This window comes from Bactrocera tryoni, chromosome 2, assembly GCF_016617805.1.
Source record: "Bactrocera tryoni isolate S06 chromosome 2, CSIRO_BtryS06_freeze2, whole genome shotgun sequence".
NCBI classification, from domain to species: domain Eukaryota; kingdom Metazoa; phylum Arthropoda; class Insecta; order Diptera; family Tephritidae; genus Bactrocera; species Bactrocera tryoni.
In genome coordinates, this window is record NC_052500.1 from 79,067,754 (window position 1) to 79,083,569 (window position 15,816).

Below are 15,816 nucleotides of genomic sequence, written 5' to 3' on the forward strand. Positions count from 1 at the left end.
ATTAAGGCAGTTCTGCATTGGCCGAAACAAATAATAGTCCGATGGTGCAAGGTCAGGGCTATAAGGTGGATGCATCCAAACTTCCCAGCCAAGCTCTCCCAGTTTTTGCCAAGTCATCAAAGATGTGTGTGGTCTAGCGTCGTCCTGATGGAGGCGAAGCCGTTTCTGTTGATCAGTTCTGGCCGTTTCTTTCTTCGATTTCTTGCTTCAATCTCATCAATTGTTGACAGTAAAATGTAGAATAAATCGTTCGACCATGCTGGAGCATCTCATAGTGGATGTTTGCTTTCCAATCCCACCAAACACTCAGCATAACCTTTCGAGGCGTCAATCCTGGCTTTGCGACCATTTGTTGAGCTTCACTATGCTTGGACTATTATCTTTTTGGCACATTATTGTCGTATTTAATCCACTTTTCGTCTTATCTTACCATTCGCTTCAGAAATGGTTAGATTTCATTTCATTTCAGCAAAGAATCGCAGATGTAAATTCGGTTCATTAAATTTTCCACAGACAATTCATGTAGTGCCCATCGAACTTCCTTTGGCAGCCGGCTTTTTTTAAATGGTTCAAAACCGTTTGAGGATGTATGTTAAGTTCCTTAGCGATGTCATGACTGCTTATGTGATGGTCCTGGTCAACCTTTTCCATAATTTCATCGACTTTTTCAACGATAGGTCGACCACAGTGAGATGCATCTTTCACATCGAAATTTCCAGAACGATAGTGAGCGAACCATTGTTGTGCTACACGAACTGATACAGCATCATCTTCGTAAACTTAACAAGTTTCATTGGTGGCTTGCGTAGCATTCTTCCCTTTTTTATACAAAAATTTCAAAATTTAGCGAATTTCTTCATTATTTTCACTAAATTCACCAATAGAAATGATAATGATTCGATAAAAGATAACGGATAAACATAAATTAAAAATGTATATATATGTATAAGTAATTAATTAGTTCTGTTTATTATTTCGGTTTTTGAGAAAGTTGAAGAGTTAATCAGGAAAAGATATTACATTTTTTCCCAAAGAAAAATAATTTCGAATTTTCCAATTTCGAAAATTTTCGAAGTTTTTTTTTGCTACATTTACCCAAAAACTATTAGATTGTTGAACACTTTCTCAAAAAAAGTATTAGTTTTCTATCAAAATAAAAAAAAAAGTTTTCGAAAAAATTGTATTCGCTATATTTACTAAAAAAGTATTACATTTCTTGCAAAAACTAAAAAGAAATATTGTTTTTGGGCCGAGATTTTGAAATTATTGGCTAAATTTTTTATTATTATTAAAAAATCGATTATCAAATTAGCAACACATAATCACTATGCTAAAAAATATAGTGAAAAGAAAACTTGTAAAACTTTTTTTGTTTATTTTCTTTAAAAAGAGCACAAATTCCTTCTAAATTTTTATTTTCTCTTGGCTTTCATGCCCATTAATCACGAAAAATGCGGTTAGCTGCGTGAGAACGCAAATGTTCCACATAAACTATTTAAATAAATGCATGCATGAGTTTATTAAAGGTGCGCGCACATATACTTGTGTGTGTGTGTGGGTGCATGCAATAAATTTTCTACTTGAAAAATGAAAAAAAAAAACACTTTCTGCAGTTTCCCGCAGATACGAAGTTTGTAGTTGATGTTGTTTATGCATAATTGTACTTATACCTATGCATGTATGTATGTATGTGGAAGTTCTCAGCGCCGCACTGCACTTTTTCATACAAATTAATTTTATTTATTGCGTGTTGTTGTTGCTTGTCTGTATTTATGCTTGAAAAGACGATAATAGAGGTGAGGAAGCACAATGGATGACTGAGTGCGCGTCCGTCGAGCAGGCGGGCCAGCGTTACAGGCAGCAGCACAGTGTTGTTGATATGAATGGACGTGATGAATCATTCCGCTTGGCACTAAATGCATAGCTATGTTCATACATATGTTTGTATGTGTAAGTACGCCACACGCACCGACTAAATGTGCCGCCGATTGAGCGGCCCAAATGGCATACATAAATAAATATATATGTATTGCATAAATATACTTAGTTATATACTTGGTTGGTTGTTGTATTTAAGAAGAATGTGGCCTGGCAGACATCAGCGCTTTGTAATAGATCGCACGCTCCGCACTCAATACTCGAGTATTTGGCCTCCTGGCGGCTGGCAACCGCATTCACCTTGTGCCAGAAACGCCGCCACCTACCTACTCACCTACACACACATGCATAGCATACCTAACAACAACAACAATGTTTGCTCTGACTGCCCTATTAGCCCAAAGGCAAGCAACCACTAAGTAAATGCCAGCCAAGTTCAGCCCGACAGACACTCAAGACATTCATGCCTTGCCACAAGGCATTGAAAGCGAGTAGCAGAAGAAAAAAATGAAAAATGTGCGACCAATCACACTAAAAGGTTCCATCTCACGCTCAAAAATGTTTATCGCATTTTCTACTTCATTAGAACATTTCATGATCGCATTGAATTGAGTTCGTATTTTTTTTCTACATTTTGTTCTTGGTTTGGTAAGCGATCAGGGCACTATGACGTGATGTGATCATGAATAATTTGTACGCTTTTGTGATAAAAAAGAAAACATAAAAAATACCCACACACTTTACTTACAAGCAAGCAAACCGCAGTGCGTATAGGTACATATGTGTGACGATCAGCTGTTGCGCGTATGTCGCCTGGCACTTTGAAATCATACTCCAACCGTATACTATGAGTCAGCAGTATTTCCTCAAATTTGAACAGCCTCAAATGGCTAGCTGAATTGAATTAGAGTTCAAACACAGTTACTTGCTTTATTTGGGGTTCAAGAAGATCACATAGCATGATCATTGCCGATCATACTGATCAATTTCGCGCTATTTGTCAGCGCAAAAATGAATGTCCGCAAATTGAAGATTTGACAAAAACGAGGCCAAACAGTATACTGCATTACTATAAAACACACACACACGCACAAATCAATAAAATGTTGATATTCCCTCATTAATGATCATGTCAGGATCCTCTTTGCTCAGGCGAGTGTATTTAATGCTTTAAGCTTATTATTACCTCATGCGCTTATTATACGAGTTGTATGTATGTATTTTGCCGCGTTTGAGCTCCGTATGAGTGCGAATTTATTACACGCTTTTATGATGCGTTTTACGTTTGCTGCCTAACCATTTGTTAGGCTTTGGTTGCCGTTACACGCATTTGTTATGGTTTTCCGTGAATTTTACATCCATTTGTAAGCAGCAACAGTGCGATATCCTGCTGGTAATTTGATTCAGCTGTAAGTATTATTTATTGACAGCTGTCAATTTTATGTACCATAAAGATCACTTCGTGTAATGAAGATCATTTGGCTTGCTGATCTTGCCGACAATGGTTTCACAAATTTTTGGTATGATATTTAAGAAATTATCGCAAAGTACCGTTAGTTTATCTGAAAAGCAGCAATTTCAGCAAGAAAGGTTTTGTCAGGAGTATATAGTTAATCGTATAGACTTTTTAGGTTAGGTTATGTTAAGTTAGATTAGGTTAGATGGTTGATATAGAGAGATCGCACATGGACTGCTATTTGGGCTCCTTTGTGAAGCTATAGAAACACTGGCGTTTAATTTCCATTCCCACCAGTTCGGAGTGAGATGGCGATAGCGAGGTTAGGCAATCCTTGAACATCACTGAACTCACTATAAATAAGTTCAAGGCTAATATCGCCGCCCTGCCATCTGGGTGCATGGACACTCTCTAAAGGAAGCTGCACTTCGGAGCAGTAAATCTACTGCTCGGCTTGAAAAACACTGCAATAGCCAAGAAGTCTAGAGCTGGAATTGATAGAGAGTTCCTGACAGTAAATCCCTCCACCAGCTTTCGCCCAAAGCTTTGACCCATCCGCAAAGAGGCTCACTGCCCCTCTTCTTCAACGACTTCTTCCCTCACACAACACCTCGCCGATATATGGGCTGAGAAGGAGCTCGGTTTGGCGAGTCCGTGATCCAAGTGATTCGGTATGAAGTCTTGCTTGGGTTAAAGCAATTGTTATGGGACATCCCGTACAGATAAAATTGTTAACTTAGCGTTCCCTTAAATTCTGAGTTGGTATTCTACTAGTAGCCATGCTGACATTTCTGCCGGAAGGTAAATCAGAGGAAATCGAGTGCACTTTTTACCCTCAGCAAACCCCCTCCTTTCAATGGTTGCAGCAATTCTAACTGGACACTGCACAATGGGTATTCATGCGGAAATTTAATACTATACCGGATACCAGTTGCATTAGCGATTTGGAAGAAGATGAGATAGAATCGACTCAACACTTTGCAAGATCAAGGCAAACACACCACGGTTCTCATACCTTTAGACATCCAGCTGAAAAAGTGGAATGAGCAATAAAGCACCTAAGGGGATTTGTGATAGGTTCAAGCGCTCTGAATATCTAACCCTGATAGTCGATAGCTGATATCCAATCACGGTAGTTTATCATCTGGCTTTACAATAGACTGTACATAAGAGTCTAAGTGTGATCCCTACGTGATGTGAAGGAATCAGCCATCTCTTCTAAGCTAAACTAATCTTCCTTGGAATCTAACTGATTGAACGCATTAGCTTTCTATAACAAAATGGTTATATTTAAACATTCTAGATACAAAGAGATAGATCATAGCCAAAAGTAAGTGATCTCAAAGCTTGGGGTTACAGGAAAGGTATGGTATTGAACGAACTTAATGAATTCTGTCTGAAACGCCGTTTCGGCTTTTAGCACTTTTCTCAGGTAAAATTTCCGATTGGAACCCAGTTTTGGCTTTCGACTCATTTTCAGCTAATATTTTAAGCTGAGTACAAGTAAATGTAGAAAGCTTAGTTGCCTAAAAAGTATGGGAGACGACTCGAACCATTTTGTGTTAAGCTTCAATTTGAGTTCACTGCATCTACTTACTTTTTGGCTTTTGCGCAGTTTCAAGTTGGGTCTAGAACAAGCAATGCTTTTAATCTCTCGATTATTTGTTATTTTTTATTTAAAACAATTAAAATTAAATACAAATGTCATTTGAGTAAGAACCAGTGCCAACAAAGGCAAGACAAGTGTCCAAATAATTTTTAGCAGTAAACCAATTTGTAGGCGCTTAAAAAATTATTTTTGAAATAAACACAATATTAATTTATATGCCAAAAGAAATAATTATACGAAAATACGCTATATTTGTACCGATTAATAGCTCAATAAAAATTTAAATTATAAAAATTTTTAATAAAATATATGTATATGTTTTCATAATTTTGACTTTATAAAGGCAACCAAAAGTCATAAAGTTCTACTTGCAAAATTTAGTACTTTTTTTGTTTTGAAAAATTTTGTCATCAAGCGCTTTTAATGGCTGAATTATCGGTATATACATATGTATGAATATTTCTCAAAAAAAAAAAATATATATATACATATATCGTCACGTAAAATGCAAAATAACGTAACTTCACTTTTCATAAGTTTAAAGGCGAAGGGAAAATGATATAACAGAAACCACTCATATTGAAAAAAATTGTGTTTTGGTTATAAAATGGTTATATACTGGTTATAAAATGGATATGTATTGGTTATAAAATGGTTATATATTGGTTATAGCAGACAGCGGCAGCTGAAAATTTTATGCTATGAACCGTAAGCAATAAAAAATCAATTTCGCTCCTTTTGATGATACGTTGTTTTGCATTTTAGGTAACGATATACATACATATATAACACTTTATATATATATATTAAAGTATGCATTTCTAAAAAAATCATGAACGCTTTGTGCTCAAATGTCGTTGAAATGCGATATTATTGTAACAAAGGAATCCGGCGGCACCCACACTTCAACTTTTTAATTATTGTGTATAACGACGGACGATGCATTTTCTAGAAGCGCTTAGATATGCGCACGTACACTGGGACATATGTAACTGATAATAAAATTTATAGGCATTACCAATAAAGGCAGTGATGAGTGGCGGCACAATTAGGAGGTGATTATAAAGTAATAAAATCAATTGAACCGGAATACAAAGAAAATCATAAAATACTAATTTAAATACGTGATTAAGTCAGCAACGTGTGAATACGCTGGCAAATAATAACAACAACAACAAGAAATAATAATCATAATCAAAATAAGTGATCTACAGTGAACTTTGAAGCACGCACTGCACACGCAAAATCAACAACAAAAACAATTCATTGTGATTTTCCGAACGCAAGAGAAATTGCGCACAACAACAAGTGCTAAAAACAATAACAACTACGCTTAAGTCTAGTGAATTTTAATTGCAAGAAAACTCAGCACACCCGACGCCCACAAGTGTGAAAATGGCCACGACAATGCAACAGAGTGCCGCGCCGGCGAATGCAGCCACAAATCCGCAACTGAAGCGCATTGTCTACTCGAAATATCGCGAACTTTTGGGCTCCTACAACGACAAGGCGAATGCAATTATCGAAACGCTGCCCGCTTATATGGTGCGCGAGGATCGCGGCTTCCATTGTGAACCCAACAGCGCGGTGACTGCGGCAGTAACCGCGGCAGCGCCAGCAACAGTGGCGTCGAAAACCATTATAAGCATACCAGCGAGATCAACAACAACAACAATTACACCGCCAAGTCAGCACATAACAGCAACAATTGCTGGCACAGCAGCGCCAGCCGCACACACGAATGGCACGGCGCCACCGAATTGCGCAGCGGCAGCGCTGCTACGACAAGTGGCCGCGGCGGCGGCCGCAGCAGCAGCGGCACAGGGTGAACGTGTGAGCGAATTGTAAGTGCGCACATTTTACTTGATTGAGATTGGGGGTATGGGTTTGTTGTATGTGTTTAAAGGTTTTATTGTTAAATTCGTGCAATTTATTCGTGGTGAAGATGTATTCATGAAAATTAGCGGAAAATGTAAATGAATTATTATGTTTAAATTTTCTTTGATTGATTTCTGTTGCTATTCTGTTATTTTGTTGATAATTGGTGGGTATGAAAATTTTTTTATTTTTATTTTTTATATTATTGGTGGGCCCAAAATTTTTTTTACGGAACAAGTGAAGCAAAAAACAATAACTTTTATAATTTATGTAATTACCAGAGAAGCAAAAAAAAAAAACAAAATAGTTTTTAATTAATTGAAAAGAACAAAAAACAACATTTTCAACTTTTCCTCAAATATAAAAAAAACTTGAATAAAATTATTAGTTGAATTATTATAATAATATGAGTTAATATTTTTTAATTACATTAATTATTGCTACTATGTGATTTTATTTAAATTATTTTTTTTTTAATTTTACTACTATTTTAGGCAAAGCTGAAAATTAATTAAATATATTAACCAAAAGTAGGCAACAAATTATTTCTCTTTTTAAAAACAAATTTTTGTTAAATATAAATTATTTTATTTTTAACACTATAAAATTAACTGAAGAAAACATTTTCGAGAAAAAATTGAAAAATATTATTAATATGATAAATTTTAATAAATTTTTTTTTTTTAAACAAAAGTTATCTCAAAATTTCGAATAAATAAATAAGCAACTAATGTAAATATATTACTAAGTGAAGAAAAAATGTTCGAAATTAAAATGAAAAATGTTTATAAAATTGAAAATATAATATAGGATAGTCGAAAGAGCCTTTTCATATTTCTAGTATTTCTAGTCAAACTTCAACTTATTTTTTTGTATACTTGTAATGAACTTTAATGAACCAAATATCAGTATTTATCATTTTGGTGGACCACTCTTTGCCATTTTTCCGCTAGAGACGTTATTCCATCAGTGTAAAACTTTTCTGGTTTCTCGGCGAAAAACTGCGACAAGTAATGTTCACAGACTTCTCTTGAAGCCAACTTTACTGCATTAATGGAGTTCAACATTGACCAAAACGAATGGTAGTCCGATGATGCAAGGTCAGGGCTTCTTCCCAGCCAAGCTCTCCCAGTTTTTTCCGAGTCATCAGAGATGTGTGCGGTCTAGCGTTGTCCTGATGGAAGACGAAGCCCTTTCTGTTGATCAGTTCTGGTCGTTTTTTCGAATGCTTGCTTTAATCTCAACAGTTGTTGACAATAAAATGTAGAATCAATCGTTCGACCAGGCTGGAGTAGCTCATTGTGGATGATTCCTTTCCAATCCCACCAAACACTCAGCATAGCCTTTCGCGGCGTCCTTCCTGGTTTTGCGACCATTTGTTAAGCTTCACCACGCTTGGAGCATGCTATTTTTCGCACATTATTGTCGTATTTGATCCACCCTTCGTCTCTTGTCACCATTCGCTTCAGAAATGGTTCGAGCCAAACATCGAGCTTCTTTTTTTAAATGAAGCTTAAAACACAATTTGAGCAGTAGCATCGGTACCGGTGATATACGTCTTCAACGATATCTACTGACAAAATACGAAAAGACTTTTTCGACCCTCTTCTAATATGAATAACTTTACCTATAATATTATATTTGTTATTTTTTTGCATTATTTTGGATGGATACGATTGTTTACAGTCTGTTTTCTGATTAAGTTCTTCACTTAGCAAGCAAACTTTTATGAAATTTGAAATTTGCAAATAAACATTAAAATACAGTTTAGAGTTTGGAAAGGGAATATATCTTCTTCCAAAGGTCTCCGTAAATATGCCAAATTATTTTCATATCAAAAATTATGAATAAATGTGGTATGAAAAACTTTTACCAAAAAAAATATTCTTGATAATAAAACCAAACATTATTTTCTTGAAAATTATTTTTATTTTTTAATTCTTTGTGCCATTTATTATTCGAATATTGTATATTACATTCCCGAATGTGTGCACTCCCTCCCCAGTCTACCACAAAAACGCCATCTTGTGGTTTCGCCACTCATTTTTCGCCGACTTGTTAACGTGCATCTATTTATAGCAACGCATGCTGTCATTATGTCATGTACTGCAGATGCAATAGCTTGCGCGACACAACAGTCAACTGCTTCTAACCCCCCACCACACATACATACAACACACTCACATATACATACACAGATGTACTGAGCAACGCATTCGCTTTCTTTTTTTATGACGCCCTTGATCTTGAAAAATCGCTGTGAGTCAGTGTTGTTGGCTGTGAGTGGGTGAAGCGGAGGGTGCCGCTGTGGTCTTGTGTTTGATGGAAAATAAAGAAAAGCAAAAGTTTCGCGGGCTATAAAGCGCCAAGGCGGCCCCCTCACTGCAAGCGACACTAAGTGAAATGCCATTGAACGCTTAAAAATGCCTTCCAAGAAGAAAGAAACATTAAAAAGGCAAAAAAAAGGAAAAAAATGTGAACGCCAACAAAAAAAGCGCAAACAACAAATGGGTGATGCCAATCAACGACAGCAGCAAACAACAATAACACCAAGAGCAGTAGCTGCAACAGCAACATGTTGTTGCTCTACAGTCATGACTTGCTTTACTGTGTACATCTATTTATGTATATAAGCTTACATATCTACTTGTATGTATATGTATAGTATATGCATATGTGAACACACTTGAAAATATATGAGTACATATACATATATATATATATATACATACACTTATATGTATATGCTGCTCGGTTGCTATGGCTCAGGCCGTTCGAGTATACCGCATTTCTTTGTTGCAGCCTTTGTTTGGGCAAGCAAAATGCAACTTGAAGTGTAGTGAGTGTTACGAGATTAAATGGCGTTCATTAAATGGTGGATGATGCTGGTCGCTGTGAAAAAAGGAGTGGAAAAAATAATTGCACGACGAATCAGTATTACATATGGGTCGCACAATCACTGAGTGTCGTATTTTTAAGTGTCGCTGCACTATTTTTAGCGATCACAGATTTCTGTGGAATCAGCAGCACAACCAAAAGGACCAAGTATGGGAAGAAAATCGAAACTTGATGAGTAAGGGAAGTGGAAGTCTCTATGCGGCGTTGTTGTAATTTTATTTATAGATGAAGCACATTTTTCCAAGCTAATGGTTAGAATTGAGTTGCACTTAAAAAATGCGAAATTAATGAAATCATAATAAATAAATCACCAAAAATAACAAAAATTACAAAATAAAATTCTGACTTTTCAACTCAAAATTTTTTTGGTTTGAACTAACAATAATCGATGCCAAATTTCAAAAAGATATGTCTTCAAATAAAAAAGTATCCATACAAGAATTTGATTTTGATCGATCAGTTTGTATGACAGCTATATGCTATAGTGCTTCGATCTGCACAATTTATTCTGAGATTATAACGTTGTCTTGGGCACGAATCCGAGCCGAATCTCGTGCAGATATCTCGTCAAATAAAGAAGTTTTTTCATATAAGGATTGAATTTCGATTTTTCAGTTTGTATGGCAGCTATATATTATAGTGGTCCGATCTGAACAATTTATTCGGATATTATAGTATTATCTTGAGTACGAATGCGAGCCGTATTTCGTACATATATCTCATCACATAAGAAAGTTTCCATACAAGGACTTGATTTTAATCAATCAGTTTGTATGGTAGCTATACGCTTTAGTGGTCCGATCTGAACAATTTCTTCGAATATTGAATAATTATTTTAGTTAATAATTCGTGCTAAATTTCGTGAAGATATCTCGACAAATAAAAAGTTTTCCGTACAAGAACTTGATTTTGATCAATCAGTTTGCATGACAGCTATATGCTATATTGATCCGATCTGAACAATTTCTTCAGAGATTGCACTGATGCCTTAAGTAATAAAGCCTGCCAAATTTCGTGAAGATATATATCTAGACAAATAAAAAAGTTTTAAGTACAAGTAGATAGTTTTGATCGATCAGTTTGTATGACAGCTATGCGTTATAGTGGTCCAATTTAGATGATTCTGAGAAATGAGCACCTTCTTTGGGAGAAAAGGACTTGGTCAAAAATTCAGATCCATATCTCAAAAATTTATCTGAAATTTTGCCCAAGTGCTTTTCTCTCCAAGAAGCTCAATATATGTATTAATTGGAAGGTAATTCGCTAAATTGTTTGACAAAGTTAATTGAACAATTAACAGTTATTAGAGTAGATTAGAAAATGTAAGGTACTCAAAAATAGACTACACATCTATAAACATTAGTCCATTTTAGGTGATAAAATTTTGCTTTAATTAAGGTTATCACCGAGTGAGTGGTGTCTACGCCAATAAAGAAGAAGATCGTGTAAAGAGGTGTAACAAATTCACATACTGTGGCGATAGTGCATTCATTTATATCGACTTATATTGTATATAGATATTGATTTTATAAACTGAATAGCTTTTTTTAAACATGAGAAAAATTTTTCTTAAACACCTTCACGTATTTTTTTCGTGGAGAAAATTAAAAGCAAATATTAAGGTTTTCTTCAAAAGCAAGAGAGCACCAGCTGGCAAATTTGCGATATTTATTCCAAATGAAATTAGCCATAAGACAAAATATTAAACAAGAGGGCAAAAAAAACCTATAAAAATGCAATAGCCGAAAATACTACGTTTAAGGAATGAGTTGTTCGAAAGGCGTAATTTCTTGGTGATTGTGGATTTCTATTTATGAAATCATATTCGCAAACGGAGAGTCGTAAATCAACAATGAATTGAATATACATATTATATATTTACGGCATACACTTACGAACATCGATATATGTACTCATATACCATATATCGTATACCCTAGGTACAAATACATATAGTATTTGTCAACAACATTTAGTCATTCATATGTCACCAAAGAAATTTGCCTTTTTTTCGAATATATAAAGAATCTCTAAGTGCAATTCCAGAGCAAACATAAAAGTAAACAAATTATGAAAAATAAGTATACAAAATTTCTTTGGTCATAAGGCGACGTGCCAAATGACATGACGCTTCTTCTGGGTGGTGCCGTTTTGGGAGGAGCTTTACAAGCACAAAGCACATACGTCGCCTTCAAGCTGATTAGTCAGCGCTGACCTCTTGAATGAACATAATTTTCGAAAAGTGTGAAATATATACGATGTTTTTAAATATAATTTGGATGCATTTATTTTTAAATACAAGAGATTGCACTGTTTTTGTGTGACAACACTGTATGATGAATACATATCTGGATATAAAAAAATAATATGTGTATAAAAGACAAACATAAATCATTTTACTTTTTAATATGTAAAGCAAAAATTATGATCGGTGGTTTTCAAAACTAATTTCAGATTTTTTTTCAAATACATATGTATACACAACTCTATATATACTCTATACTACTTATATACACATAGATAACTCACTAGAAAATAGGTCACAGCAAATACACTGACTCAGCAATGAGTGTGCAATATTAGTTTTCGTTATTGTTCACTTTTTTTCTAGGCAAACAAAGCAGCATTTCACTACTCAATTGATTTCTGTAAACCACAAGCACCTATCATATCAGTTGATTTGCATAATTTAACTGTCAAAAGTGTCATTCGGCTTTGTTTACTTTTTCCTGGTGCTCAGCTGCGTCAGTCTTAGCTTTTTGAACGCTCGTACCCAGCATACTACCGGCACAGCACCCAACCACTTGGCACATTATCCACTCTTCAAACCACTTCATAACGGGTCTGGCGATTTTCAAAACAAAAAAGTGGCCGTCAAAGCGGATACTTGAGTTTTGTTAGCCGCAGGAAGTGGCGCATAGAAATTAGAAATGTCAATACTGTGTGCCACTGAAATTTATAGAAAGAGGATAAAAAATGTTTAATGAAGTGCTTGGAAAAAAAAGATATGAAGTAGTCTTTTTAATTTGCATAAGACATGCGAAGTGAAACGGTTAATAGGAACAGCAGCACAGTGGTAGCGTAAAGTATGTAGATGTGTTGGAAAATAATATGGAGGGGCTTTAGCTTTTGGTGCCCTCTTTTATTGTGGGTTTCCACTTGAGATGGTGATCTATGAAAGAAATAGACACATATACTTCAGTAATTTTTAAATTTTGCCACTAATCCTCAAATATGGCCAATTCTTGAAAACCTCGTTCGTTAGTGAAATAAAGTTCTAGAAAATCGCAGATATTTTTAAGCGCAAGAATGCAACGGTTGCCTTTTCGGAGAGCATCCCTCCTCCTCCTTTTTGTAACTATAAGTTATGTTGTAAAAAATCGACGAAATAAAATTTGATAACCTATGCATAGGTTACTTTACTGATTATCACAATTTTACAAAAAGAAAATTACGCTGGGAAGATCAAAGCCTAGACATGTATGTGAAGTTATCTCAGTACATCAGAGAGTCTATAGTATTGATAGAAAGATGAAAGATTCATTCTTCCGCTTTACAACTACGAATTTTTTATACTTATATGTATCACTGAAGAAGTTTTCGATGATGAGACAAAAAAAATTCTTTTGCCTTGAGGATCTGTTCAGAGCTATAGTAGAGTAACTCAAAATTCTGTGTTGCCATATATATGTACAACAAAAAACTACTCAGAATGCCTTTACAATATTCCGATAATTTTTAATATTTTTCAAATAAATATTTGTTATAATTTTTTTTTCAAAAGTTCAAGGTTAGCAGAGATTGTTGATTACCAAAAAAACGCGAAAAAGAAAACAAAAAGGCTGGATCTTTTTTGAAAAAAAAAAAATATACTGAAATCAACAAAGAGTAAAGAATTGTGTAAGGCATTTCTTAAGGAAATCGCTGCGCGTTGTTGAAATGCCTCAAACATAAGGCAGACTAAACAGATCGACTACCAAAACAATAGACGAAAAAAGTGAAATAATATTTACTCATACCAGAAAGGAAAACCATCAAAAGAACACGTACGATCTGCTTACAAATTTTCGCTACAATTCCAATGGAAATATCTGGCTACACCTTCCCACAGTGCAAAGTGCATAATATTGATACTTCTATACGCCAGCTGCCACACTTTTTCGACGAAAACACAAATAATTAATTTTCTTAATGCTTTTGTTGTTTTTTTTCTGTTTTTATTTTTTTTTTGTTTTTATTTTTTGTGCTATTTTCTTTTTTTTGGCTATTTGCTTTCATCAGTTGCAGAGTCAGTTGCAACAATTTATTTTTCCATTTCACTTTGTTTTGTTGGTCCGTGAAATATGGTGGCGGTGAAAAATTATTACTCATGCCAAATGTAAGAAAAACATGTAGAAATAAATTGCAAAATTCTTCATATTAAATCAAGAACAACAAATGTACCGAGGTATGAGTCAAATGTTTTGCGCTGTGCTCTTCGGTGGTTATGTGGAGGAGGCAATCAGGCAGATGATTAAAATTGAGGTCGAATAGGGTTCAGGCATTTATTTGCTTTGCTCGGCTGTCTTTTTTAATTACCGATGTGTTCTAAATGCCAGTATGTTTTTAAACGATTGCTTGTTTTTTGTTATATGCATATTTAATCAAATTAATTATTTCAAAGTTGGGACTTAGATGGAAGTAAAGTGTTTTGTTGTTATTGTTTTGAGATCATAAACCAAAATGCTCAAAAATTGGGAGTATTCTGAAATCATACTCAGATCTAACCATTAAAAAGAAATTTTTTTGAGTTCTTATACCATGTTTTGCTCAAAAATCATGAGTTTTCTTAAATCATCATCAGAACATCCATGAGAAAAACATTGATTATCATATTTTATGGTTATCATCTCTGGATTTCTGAGGGTCGAATGGAATAATGAGAAGTTTAGAAATGAACTTTTTCAGCTTGTATTACGTCTTGTTTTATTTTTGCTTCAAATTAGTTTTACTTATTCTTGAGGAAAATCATAAAATTAACGCTTTTGCGACTCGATTTGGTTCTAGACCATATCTATATAGGAAATTCTAGTTTTCAGGAATATCCTTAAAACCCCCAGCTTATCGTTTATACAATCTTCTATTGCTACGAAATCACTGGAAATGGAATATAAAAGTTTTCATCGAGCATATTCTTCACAAAAATACTTGTTCTTCTCAATAACTTAATGTTTTCAAAGAACTGTGATATTAGGCAGCAAAAAGAGAAAACTAATAGGAAAGCTTAGGGAAATGATACCGATAGGGCTTAGAGGCTTGTTTATGTAAGTTAACATTCAATAAATATCAGATTTATATCTCCCAGCATCAGAATATTAAACTGTTGAAGATTCCTACGGAAATATGCAAGTTTTTTTATGATTATGAGTCAGTTAACATGGATGATTTGAAATCGACTTATAAAGGCCTTATTTATTATTACCTATATATAATATATTCTACTTTATCAAAATTCTGGGGCTATGTGAGCCTTTGTGACTTAAATTTAGTTATGTGGTAGCCTTTCCAACAACATTTTACAGAAATAACCAGAAATCAATGTCAAAGACCTTATTAAGTATATATAAATGATCATCGTGATGAGCTGGGTCGATTTTGCCATGTCCGCTTGTCCTTCCGCAATATACGCAAAGTAGTACCTGAGTTTTTGAGACATCGATCAAAAATTTTCCACAGGTCTTTTTCTTCCCACGAAGCACTTAACTGCCATACAAACTGAACTATCGGAATCAACTCTTTGTCTGGGAAACTTTTTTATTTGATGAGGTATCTGCTCAAAATTTGTCAAGGCTAATTATCCAAGGCATAGCTACAATCTTCAAAACAAATTAGTCAGATTGGATCGATATCGCATATACCTGGCTTACGAACTGTACGATTGAAATCAAGTTCGTGTAAGGAAAACTTTCTTATTTCATAAGATATCTCTATTAAATTTAGCATATATGATTGCCAAATCTAATGATACATTCTTCGAAAAAATTCTTTCGATCGGACTACTATAGCAGCTGCCATACAAACTGATAGGACAAAATCAAGTTCTTATGTGGAAAACTTT

At 34.6% G+C, this 15,816-nt stretch overlaps 1 protein-coding gene across 9 annotated transcripts in view; it reads left to right on the forward strand.

The window, feature by feature from the left end:
* LOC120767315 (protein piccolo) overlaps positions 1-15,816 on the forward strand; it is a 77,608-nt gene that overhangs the window by 34,241 nt on the left and 27,551 nt on the right. For 6 of the 9 annotated variants that reach the window (XM_040093246.1, XM_040093249.1, XM_040093241.1 and 3 more), the window contains exon 2: positions 5,955-6,787. The exons of 2 other annotated variants lie outside the window; for them this stretch is intronic. In XM_040093246.1, coding sequence (XP_039949180.1) covers positions 6,339-6,787 — 449 coding nt within the window. In that variant the 5' untranslated portion in view covers positions 5,955-6,338. Of the gene's footprint in view, positions 1-5,895; positions 6,788-15,816 lie in introns of those variants that run through there. One more of the 9 variants, XM_040093242.1, reaches the window with a different exon arrangement.